We start from the raw sequence: 12,331 nt of genomic DNA on the forward strand, positions 1-12,331 counted from the left end.
TGGGTCTCGTTTCAAGTCGTGATAAGCAAAACGGAGGGAGAAAACGACGTGACAGTCCAGCATCCAACGTCGAGTGTCTTCGGGGATGATAGACACTAAAGAGAAGTTGGTGTGCTGTAGAATAGAAACGAGTCGTAACGGGTCGTAGAAAGTCGTTGCGTGCGGCGGGTGCAATGCTGATGTATGCTTGGGGCTATAGGTAGAACACGGTCAACAACCGAGCGTGAAGACGCGGGAAAGATGATTGCAAGTTGAGGGTGCAAAAGAAGAAGGACAAGTGGAAGCAGACAGTAAAGATAGCAAGAACAAAAACATTCAGGTCATCCACATAAGGTCATCAAAGGACAAGAGAGAGGGAGAGAGAGTTGTCAGTTTGGAAGTAGGGGAGGATTTGTAGAAGGTAGCGGCAGAGAGATGGAGGTCCGATGTATGTATAAGAAGGCGCCAAACGGAAGGGATGGCACACTAACGAAGGCCGCCAAGGGAGTGCCGAATTGGGTTTGGGGTGGAGGGGGAGGGTGGAGGGAAGAGGGAGGGTGGGGAGGGAAGAAAGTAGGGAAAAAATAGAAATCTGAACCAAGGAAGCAGATCCAGCAAAAGAAGGATCGAGGAGGAGGGAAGGTGACAGAAGAAGAGGTAAGAGGGTGAGTGAGGATTAGGATAAGGTGAGAGTGCGTAGGTAGGAAAAGGTCAGAGGAACAAGTGACAATCCAGACAGGTTGCGACTAATTCTCTTTTGGGAGGATTTTGGGGGCAGGAGAAATTATCGCATAAATCCCAAAAAGGGAAAATGAGATCAGAGCAGCCAGGAAAAGAAAACAGTATAGAAGAAGAAGTGGAAATGAGAGTGAAGGACGAAAAAGGACGAAAAAGGACGAAAAATAACCGCCCCAAGTCTGAGACAATCCAGACGTGGGCGATCATGACCAACCCCGAAGGGACCGAAGGGAGGGGGGAGAGAAGGCGGTGGAGGGGAGATGAATAGAGAAGAAACGCGAAAAGATAAGTTAGGTAGGATGAATAAGTGAATGAACAAAATAAACAGATGACTGGATGACTGACTGACTGACTGACTGCTGCAGCGACTAGTGCCGCGGCAGATCATGGACGGAAAGGTGGAGGCTGGGATTGAGGTGGAGGAGGAGGGTGAGGGGAAGAGGGAAGGAGAGGAGGGGGGAGAGGAGGCCGGCCAGCAAACGCAGGCTAAGCCTGATGTTCTCTGCAGCCGCCGGGGGAGGGTTTCTGGACCGCCTGTAGACTTCTTCTTCTTCTTCCTCTTCTTCGTCTTCTCCTTCTGCACTGAGGTGGCCCAAAAGGGAAATGACGATGGTTGGGAATCTTATTGTGAGGAAATTGAAAAGAAATCAAGCAAAAAGCAAATTATCAAGGGAGAAGCCAAATAAAAAGAAACTACACCGGTCCAACAACATGTGTAAAGAAAGAAAATAAGGATGAAACAAGTGCACCAAATACAATTGAGGGAGTGCTTGTAGAAGGAGAACAGAAAAAACTCACTTGAACTTGGAACTGCTTGAAGCTGATGATGATGGTGTTGATGATGCTAAAGTCGAACAGTCAAAGAATAGCGCTGGAAAGGGTGGGGAAAGTCAACCGGTGGTCACAGACGGCTCCCGCCCATTGATGGCTCTATCATGGTCAAGAGAACAGCCAGATCGGGTCTGGGTGCGGGAAGGTAGGAGGGGGAGACAAAATAAAAAAAAAGAAACCAGGCGAAGGGAAAAAAAGAGGAAAAAAAGGGAAAAAAAAATGAAAAAAAAATGAAAAAAAATAGGCCCCAAAAAAGGTTCAATAGGTAAATGATGAGTGACGGTTGAGGATCTTCGGGGCTGACGGGTGCAACCGAAACACCTCGCCCCTACTACCCCCCCCCCTCCCCAAAGACAAAAATGATGACAAGATAGGAATGCAAATGAAAGGGATGGATGGATGGGTGGATGGTTCTGCTTGAAGCCACCCCGACCTTCTTAGATTCTAGAAAGAAGGATAGGGACCACTAGCTTTCTCAGATCCTCTCCCAGAACTACTACATTCGATCTCTGAAGCTGTTTCGATGCATGTGGAGCAAGACAGCCCAGTCTCTCTGCAGTAGTTCCAGTACCCTCATCGATGGCAGGACCATTCACAACCCCGAGGTGAGGCGGCTGGGCAGCAAGGAACAAGAAGCCGCTGCAACAGCCAAAATCCCAACCCAATTCAAAAGACCAATTTTCACCAGGGCCAAAAAGCAATGGAAAGAAGGGGCAAGCAACCAAAAGCCAAAAGAAAATAAGATCAAGAGAAGTCGAGAAAACCAGAAGAGATACACCACATACCGGCACGTGTCTTTGACTCGGGCTCGAGAGATCAGTTTCTTTCTTGAGACCTGCTGCGCGGGAATGTAAGAGAAGCTGCAAGGCAAGCAGTCGGGTGCGAGATTCGAAATGTCTCTGACGCGCTGTTGGTCCGGATGTGCTGAGCAACCTCGTTCTTCTTGGTCCGGTTTCTTATGATCCGTCGCAGGCGATCGTTTCTCTGGGAGGGTTTCTGTCCCGATATCGGCTTCTTGCAAGTCACAGGCCCGTGGAGGAATTGTCGGGACTGATGGAAAAAGAGAAGGAAGAGGGGGGGGAAGGGCGATTGAAGAGAAGCTGAGTGAGGGACTAGGTAGTGGATCGCTGGGCTGGCTGTCACTATAACTGTCGCCTTCTGATCGGGCAAGAAGAGCAATAATAAATCAACATCCGAGGGAAAGGGTCGAAAAAGCGAAAAGCAAGAATTCAATCTAAGGGCAATTTAGGAAATCGGATAAGGAGAAATCAGAAGGAACAAGATATTGAGAGGGGGGAAAGTCATAAAATCAGAAGAGGGAAAACAATAAAAAATAAAAAAAAAATTTAAAAAAAAAGAAAGAAAGAAAGAAAGGAAAAAGACTTCAGATGGAAATAATCAAACTGGAAAGAGAAACATGACAAGATGAGTAAATAATATCAACTGAAATAAAAATGGAGTGGAACAAAATAAAAACGACAGACAGCATCAAAAATAAAATGGAATGAATGCTAGCAGTCAGATGTGGATCCCGCAACTCAAAACGAGCAGCAGAAGAGGAGAAGGAGTGGGATGGATTTTCTGGGACAAGAACCGTGCGTCGTGCGGAAGAGCGGAGAGATACACCGTGGGATCTGCTGCTGCTGCTGCTGCCGCCGCCGCCGCCGGGTGGTGGTAAGTGGTAGGTAGTTAAGTGGTTAAGTGGTAATTAGTGCTGGTGCTGCTGGTGCTGCTACTGCTCCTGCGGCGGCGGCGGTTGCGGCTAGTACTGTACTTACTCACCCACACTGACTCTCTCACTCACTCTTTTACCCTTTCAACTATGGACGAGAGCACCAACTACCGATTTCAATACCCTTCGTCTTTTTCGCAGGGTCCAGAAGTTCCAGCGTCAAGCCCAGACAGCGCAAATGCCGCCAAACCGCCACGAAGCAAGGACCAATCGGCCGGATGAGCTAAACAAGACGCCGGGCAGGAACCACCGTTTGGGCTAGGAAGTGCATGCACCTTGGCTTCAGATTGGCTGCCGACCCAAGGGTGAAGAAAGGGGGAACGGCGCCAAATCTCGATGGCAAGAGAGCAGGCGGTAGAGCATGACAAGATCAAATGAAGAAACGTGATGCGCGATCCCAGTACCCATACCATAGGGATCCAGGGCCCTCGGCGGCAAATGGAACAGAAGGATCAAGAAAAGCGAAAAACAAACAAAACAAAACAAAACAAAACAATAGCAGGGGTGTACAGACAGAGGTATGGAATAAGCTGATAGACACATCAAGGAGAGTTCACTTGCTACGTACCTGTAACTGTAGCTGTATTGTCGGGATTGATGCTGATGCTTGATAATGGCAACGTCAGGTACCCGAATTTGCAGGTGGATTTCTGAGTAGCAGCAGCCTGGTAGACAAATAGTCTAGACAGACAAAGCAGCCCGAGCAAGTTCTGCAGGGTTGAGCCGCCATTAAGAAACAATTGCTGGCGAGCGAAGCAGAAGCCGATCACTTTCATCCATCAATCGCATTTGGAAAACGCAATGTGAACTCCTAATGATATCTACATATACATCTAATTACGATTGTAAATGAAGATCAGAATGATCCAGGTAGAGGTTTCAAAACTCGCATGCCAATCTCACTCGGGAGACGATGGGGCAAGAGGAGATCATCACGAGACAATAATAAGAGGAGGAAATGAGAGAAAAATTGATAAACCAAGTCAAGTCTCCAGGACAATACTAAGCATAATACTATGAGCATCTGTCAAGGAGAGGAAGAAGCCCTCTAGGAAAAATGAAAAAAGGAAGAAGGAAAAAGGAAAAAGGTGGTGAGACCGTGAGAGTGACTTTGGACTCCGGGCGGCGCGTGAGGGGCCACACGGTGAACTGTTGGGACGGATGGATCGCGCGCTGCTGTAAGTCATTCGATCGTCCTGCGCTGCCGGGTTGATGCTGAGACTATTGACCTAATTGGAGGAGGATACAATACTAGCCACGGAGACGGAGAGAATGCTTTAGTACGGAGTACTGTACAGTACCTACCTAGTAGTATCTCCAGTAGATGGTGCCTGTATCTACAGAAGCACAGGCTGGCACTCTTTGCTTTTGTCTGGGGGTTTTCCAAGCTCGTTCGCGCCATGTTCTTCAGCTCTCACTATCCTCAGCAGATAATCTCCGAAAGGCGTTCCAAAATACATCGGTCTAGAGTTAGATAAGCACAGTACTGCCGTATATATTACTGAACAACAAATTCATGAACCTGCCGAGACTAGGCAGCCGAGACCGTTACCGATTGAAGGGACCACGGAAGCAGGAAGAGAAGAAGCCGCGGCGAGGGCAGCATAGCAGCAGCAGCAGCAGCAGCCGCCGCCGCCGAAAAGAGATATGAAAAAAGAAAAGAAAAAAAAAAAAAAAAATGAAAAGAAAGGTATTAACAACAACAATAATAATAATGGTGGATGGATGACAGGCGTGTGTGTTCCAGGTTCGAACAAGTTGTCTCCACGATGGCCGCGGGTCCCACTCAATGTACCCAAGGTTCAAAAGAAAGAATCAAGCATGGGTAAGCTCGGCCACGAAGCGGCGAACCAATGGTCAGATCCATGGTATAGAATGACTGCCTACCGAGATACGATGCAAATACTGTAAAAGGTACCGACCGTACTTGACTAGGCTAGTTAGATAGAAAGAGTACGTAGTGAAAGAGGCAGTAAGCAACTTAGTTATACGGAGTCGAAGGTTTGAGGACGTTGAGAACTATGAGTATAAGCATGCAGTCAATGATAATCATGCTTCTGTGTTTCGGGCATAGGATCGGTCAATCGGTTGGCCGGCTGGCCTGCTTCACATCCTGCTGTAAGGTATTCTTAACCTCGTCAAGGCTGATCGTAAGGACGCACGAAGCAGTTTGTTGGGTGCATAGAGTGTTAACCGCGGTCGAGATCATCCATGACCAAAGGAGGTTTACAACTTGAAAATGCATGTATGACAAAGCGAGAGGTGGAGAGAATGAGTTGATGGTACGGAGTACTCAGTTTGTACTGCAATCGTACCTGCTGGTAATCGATCGCTTCTTCTGGATACTGAAAACATACATGTGTAGCAAGCTAGCTCAGCCCACTGCCTCTCTTCCCATCATACCCTGCGCCAGTGGAGAAAGAGAGAGAGGGGGGGGGGGGGGGGAGTCGCTTTCTCTCCAGTATTTTGCCCCCTCCCCCTTTCCCTTTTGCCCAAAAGACCATTTCTCTAGACGTGAGTAATATAGGGCTAGCAGGGATGCGTACGCTCTAGTGAGATGGTCTACAGGGAATGCCTGTCATTGCCAGTTATCGTCAGTCAAAGAACAAGAGAAGGGGGGTCCAGTACTCCGTAGATGGATGCAAGATTTGCGCACTCTAAACGGTGCAGTGGATCGTCCCAGCATGTAAAGCAGCGGGAAGCGGTTCGACACAGACCACTCCCAAAACTATCGGAAGTGAAAGCGACAAAGCTTTGAAGATCTTACCCTACCCTAGAGACAAACCTATCTCTAAGCCATCATCATCATCATCATCATCATCATCATCCACGAAGGACAACGGTCGGCGGGAGAATACAGAGTCACCCACCCGAAAGAAAGGAAGGGAGGAATGGCGGTGACTTGAGCAGCATGAGGAGAAGAAAAGAAGAAAAGGAAACAATAATCATATCGGTCGAAAATGGAAAGTCGTGAATCAGAGGCTTTTACAAGGGATAAGATACAACAACATACGGAGTACACAATAGTAAATGCCTGGAGCAGCTCAACCACAATTGCCTTATCCTGCACGGCTGCATTAGTTCTTCTCAACTGATCGTTGACGCGGCGCTTCCTAGATGGGCAAGGGAAAATGTGCTTTCACTCTCCCCGTTGCACTTTACGGCACAGGATCACATTGTTTTATTCCGAAGCATGCCGTGGGCGCTCATTAGCATGATTTCCACTAATTTGGCTACTAGCAGTCTTGCACAGTACTTCTCCGACGCCGATGAGCCGAATGCTGGGGATTTTTCGGTCGCAAATGATCTACACAGTACCAGCTAATGACATAACAAAGAATAGTGAATATGACAATAGGTATTATGATTATGATAATGGGACCGATCACAAAGATGGTCCGGAGGACTCGTTGGTTTTCATTTCCATCTTAATTGGAATGAATCATTAGAGACTCCAACTTCAGATCTTTTCATTTGCTTGGAATTCAGGAAGTCTTCCGCGACAAGGCTAGAGAGCGCCAGTGAGACATAGCCTGGCTGGCCAAGTGGAGCCAGTCTTCTGGGACTGGCACTGAGCTCTTTTCCCCTCTCTTGCCCTCATTCTCTCCTCTCCTTCCTTACCACCGTAAATTGCAATTACTCTTTCCCTCTTAACTTCATCATCTGTCTTCCCCTTCCGTAAGATGCGAAGCGAATGGAGGATCCATTATTCAGGTCTGTGTGCACACTACTACCAACTAGCTAGACTTGGCTCGTGATGCTGGCGGCTGGTATACGATACATTATTAGTGTATTGACACTTCGATTATTATCATGATTATTATTATTATTTCTGTTATATGTTCTATTATCACCATCATTACCGTCATCGTCATCGTCGTTAATGACTCCAAGCTGTTGGGGGCGATCTGGAGGTGGGCCCCGCCTGGAACACGGCCCCTTTCACAGGCGGGGACAAGTCATCCAAATCGGACAAGTCTTCTGCGACTGATCATAGCGGAAGATAGAAAATCGAAAACGAGGCAAGTCGGTGGAGGACGATGACGAGAATCAAGTTAAATGAATCGGACCTATTCTGAGATAGGGAAGCGGACGAGCAAGAGAGCGACAACGAGGGTGAGAGGCGATCACGAGTCAAGGGATTATTAGATTGCAAAAAAAAGAAAAGTGAGCTTGATGGGCCAAGAGAGGGGCTAGAGAATGATAATTTGTTCAATTAATTGATTTCACCCCGGTGCTACTCTGACCGAAGATGTATACAGGGTTATTCGAGGTACTTCAAACTTCACAGTGGTTCGTTCCTATCAGCAGTCCCTACCTAGGTCGTCGACTAGACAGACACACGGTACGGAGTAGGTAGGGACACGGTTCCCAGATAAACTTATTTTTCCCAACGCAGTCCATAGTAGAATATACTGCAAGCAAGCGAGGCGATCCCTGGGTTACACAGCACAACAGAAGAAATTGACCAGGATAGGGCCGGATTGGCAGGGATACATGCAGATGGCAGACCAAACCACTGGACCACAGTGCACCACGCAGGCAGAAGTGGCGTGCAAGCAACAGTCGATCAGGTCTGTGTTCTTCGATTTCTCTCCCACCCCATCATCCTTCAAGAGTACTACTAACTTATCCACATTCTGGGTTGGTCGGTCGGGGATGATCCCTGTCAGTTTGTCAGTCTGTCAGTCTGTCCTCCAGTCATCCATGATCATGGATCCATGGTCCATTAACTGACTACCGGTTTAGGTTAATCAACAACGGAGTAAGCACCAGCTGTTGATTCTCCCCTCGTTGCGGATTCTTAGTCACCCTTTTCCGGCCGACCAATTCATACTAGCTAGTGTACGGTGAATATGTAGTGTTATTTACCGCGGGGGAGCGCGTTCTGGTCTGTCTCATTTGATTTGTTTCATCAAGTTAAACTTCTGGAACAGGGGAATTTGGCCACGGAAAGAGTGATGCTATACAAAATCCGTTCACTCATTCGTGTCTCTCTCTCTCTCTCTGTGTGTGTGCGCGCACACACACACCGACACATACATGACACCATCCTTATCCCTTCAGTCCATTTCGAACAGCAATGCAATGATCAAAGATAGGCTACCGTAAAGCTTGAAACAATCTTCCGATAGACAAATCTCTGCCTGTTCCAGCAATGGCTTAGTCGAATAGGAAATCCTCGCGCAGGAAGCAAAGAATGGAAAGATGCTCGTCTCACCTGGTGAGGCGGCTCCTTGGATACATCAGATGGAGAGCTTCAAGCTCGCGAGTCGGTCAAGAAAGCCCAATCCCGGGTAGTTAGGGATCCCGACCCTGGCCACCATAGCAATAATTCTCCGCTTGAGAGATCAACTGGCGGCTTACCATTGGCTCTACACAACCGGGAGGGTGAGGTCAGAGATCGCTGGGTGTTGGTTGGCGTTTCACAAAACGAAGCTGAGAGATCTGGAGTTATTTTCCATCTTAGGTAGGCCAGCTTGAATCTTGCGGGCTCAGGCGGCTTTCAAGCCTGGTTGATCTACGTCAGACTCGAAGACGGATACCTGGAACGCTGTCTCCTCGTACAAAACGAGTACAAAACGAGTACATCTATACCGTCATCTGTCTTGGATTTTCACCGGGAAGGTCGTACAAAGAGGCAATGGATATTCTGGTGATCCTCCTTCCTAGATAGAGTACAGTAAAAGATGTAACTCTAGTTCTCGTGGAATGATGGCTTGTTTGCCCCTCCGATAGCGAAGTAGTAAGTTCGTGCCCACGAACGAAATTCTAGCTATATTCTCCGCCGTATAGTATCGCTGGTCAGCCATTAGAGCACTATCTAATTGCTCCGCACGATCCGAATGGGGAGATCCATGCCCACTACGGAGTACTTCGAACTATGAACGGGGGCGCGCGTACCATCAATCTCGTGATCTTGATGGATCGATGGAGACGGTGAGAGAGGCATGAACCGCCACCTTCTGGACTGCCAGGCCTTCATCTGAGTTGTTCTTTTGGCTCTGTCTTTTCGCATTTCCCGCTCTCTTCGCTTTTTTTCTTCAAAAATTGCCTCATCAATTGAATCCGGCGTCCAGACGAATCGGTGTAAGTCACAACCCGGATTTCAGGCGCGTTCAGGCGCAAGGGCAATGAACAACGGTGACCGACAAGAGCGAGAAGCTGGGGAGAAGGACGAAAAAAGTGACTCCAGGCCTCACCGCTGGTTTCATCGCGATGAGAACGACATCGAGAGTCTAATTTGGGCAAGAAGGGCGATCAAAGGGAGGGGGGAGGAAGACTGTCATTTGACTGACAAGCCCTATCATTCCAGCTGTCCATGCTCGGCTGATGGCGCCAGGCCTGATGATAGGCCCGGGAAGCTTCTTCCTGCACTGGCTGCAGCACACCTCCTCGCAACCCCTTGCGTGTAGATAGTGGAGAAGAGGTGCAGTGATTATGTCCCACTTGGGCGGCCCAACCCCACCTTTTTCTGTTGTTGCTGCTTGCTGTTCGGTCACTGGCCTATGAATTAGTCTCGACGGACTCAGAGGTACGGATAGCGCGCGTCCATTGTTCAGACAAGGTCTTGACTTTCTCTTGTTTCCTTTCTGCCTTCTTTCTTTCTTCCCTCCCTCCCTCCATGACTTGTGGTGGTGGGAGGAATGAACAATGAAGCTGACAGGTCAGGGAAGAATGTCGTACAGGAAGTTGATGAGAAGAAGTGGTAGGTGTGGTGGTAGTGGTGGTGTATAGATGATGGAGGGGGGGGGGGATTGCCCTTCCCACTGAATGCTCTCACGTTCTTTCTTCTCTACCTCGAGAATCTAACTGAATCTTTGTTGCTGCTCTTTTCTTACCGTTAAATGCGTCTACCAAATTAGCTTTGCACTTCCTTCTCGAACGTTCCAGATAATTGCAACATTCCACTGTTTCTCTCTTCTGTCGAATCCGTTGCTGCCTCGTGCTCAGGTGCTCGATCTCGACTGTTGATTACCGAAATAGAGAGAACATCATCCAGCATAGCACATGCTTCAGCTGACATCCAAGTCAAAACATGGCCTTCCTGCCGGTAGTTATGCAGGTATAGGGCGGAGGTGGGCTTCACTGTATGCACATCAAAAAGGCACAATGCGCTGCGCGGTCCGTGTCGAGTCTGACACGAACTATGGACGATGTGTGGGATGAAGAGGATGATCCTGTGGAGATAAGTCCAGGGCTAAAATTATGATCGGCCTGTGGATGTCAACTGCAGTCTGTATTGTACCTACTTCACTGACAACTTGGCTACAACCCTGTCAAATTTTCCTAGACTAGGTTCGAGAGACAGCTGAAAATTAAGATGACCATGCAAGACCATCGAACCCCGATTGTCATTCCGTGTCAGGTATTATCACAAGTACGGAGTAGACATAAAATAATGAGACAAGAAAAGGCCGGGAGGGAGTCCGCTACGGACGGGCCGACTCCCGCAGCCGTTGTACATACATACTAACTTACCTACCTGCGGGGTCCAAGTGAATCTCTAGGTACTCATGTGTAGGTATATTTCAAGATCATTATACTCTCCCGAATCGAAGATTTGGCCTGCGTAGAATAAGATACAGATAGGAGATAATAATATAGTCCCAATTGGGAATCACTCTTGCCCAACAACATAACAAAAGAGAGAGAGAAAAACGAATGAGAACCGGATAGGTGGTGTGGAACAACACTCATCACCAATTCAGGGGATCCGGCCGGAGTTACAGGGAGAATTCAACCATAGACAGGCATACAGTAGGTACTGTACCTGTACACTATACACTAGTAGGTAAGTTACCTAATGTTAGGTAGTGTCAAAGCAAACCAGTCTGACCTCAACTTTTCTTCCAGTTGGCATCCTAGCCGCCTGCCATTAGCAGTCGCGGCGGCGGCATCAATCAGCATTATTATCATTAACACAGAATATTATTCTATCTTCCCAGTTCCCACCGTCGGCGGTCCAGCCCAGGGATCATGGATGGCTCTGCGCTAAGTCTGCGCCTGATCAAGCTTGGAGGCTTTTTTAGTTCATTGAGTCGGTCCATTTAGCTTGGTGGGCTAAAGATTTCCATCCAGTGCACACCAATCACCCATTATTTCGTCCGATCCCCACCATTTCATCTCCCTCCTAGTCCCTCCCCCCTCCCCCCTCACCCCCACTTGATCAAAAATACCAACCAGCCAGACAGTTGACAATTGACAATTCACCATTGACACTGACACACTGACACACTGACAGAAAAGAAGACTAATAGACTAGCGGCTCACTAAAAAGTGAACGGACTCAACGGAGTCAACCGCCGGCCCCTTCAGCAACCGGGCCTATCCCTGCCACGCTAGGACGAACTGCGTAAATGCACGGGGATCAAATCAGATCAATCACGGCCGGGGATCGCGCGCCGCTTCGCTCATTCGATGCGCCATTCAGGACGAAAAGGCTTAGGGGCTGATTCGTGATGGCCGGACCGGCTGTCTCGCTCTCCTCGAAGGTGAGAAATTACTCCGGGTGCAGAAGTGGGGACCGAATCCGACTCATTCGATGCTGTCCTCCTATGAGTGGGTACACTCTAGTACGATAGTCCGAGGATTCTTTCACTTTCGCCTACAATTAATCTCCTTCCTAGGATGGAGCATTGGGTCGATTCAGTCGGACTGGTCACTGGCGTATGTATGGACTATGGACTGACTATACTACTCATACTCAGTACTAACTAACTTTTGGGAAGGTTGCGCTGGGCTAGCCATGGTTTTACCTGCCAAATCCTCGGCTGTACCTGCAGCTGCCATGCAAGCGCAAGCAACGAACCACCCTTCCAGGTTGCCTCGCGTCTAGTCTAAGAATTCTTCAGCTGTCTGACAATTCTTCTCCGTGCCCTACAGACTTCCAGCCGGATGCACAACAGTGCAGCTCCGACGATGACTAGCACGGGTGGGGGAATTGACCGGGAGCTCCGACCTTCTCCTTCCTCCCTCATCCTCCATCCGTCCATCCGGGGCTGAGAGGGTTGTTCGAGCCGAGGCCATCGATAACGACTAGCGACTAAG

At 48.5% G+C, this 12,331-nt stretch overlaps 1 protein-coding gene across 1 annotated transcript; it reads right to left on the reverse strand.

The window, feature by feature from the left end:
* Positions 1–3,427: 3,427 nt before the first annotated feature.
* BO82DRAFT_358676 (uncharacterized protein) lies at positions 3,428–4,321 on the reverse strand. Its single transcript, XM_025636358.1, has one exon. The coding sequence runs from the start codon at positions 4,054–4,056 to the stop codon at positions 3,841–3,843; it is 216 nt and encodes a 71-aa protein (XP_025487131.1). The 5' UTR covers positions 4,057–4,321; the 3' UTR covers positions 3,428–3,840.
* Positions 4,322–12,331: the final 8,010 nt, after the last annotated feature.

This window comes from Aspergillus uvarum (genome assembly GCF_003184745.1).
Source record: "Aspergillus uvarum CBS 121591 unplaced genomic scaffold BO82scaffold_75, whole genome shotgun sequence".
Taxonomy (NCBI): Eukaryota; Fungi; Ascomycota; class Eurotiomycetes; order Eurotiales; family Aspergillaceae; genus Aspergillus; species Aspergillus uvarum.

Coding starts and splice junctions, on each gene's coding strand:
- BO82DRAFT_358676 (XM_025636358.1), bottom strand. CDS start 4,056: ATGAAAGTGATCGGCTTCTGCTTCGCTCGCCAGCAATTGTTTCTTAAT.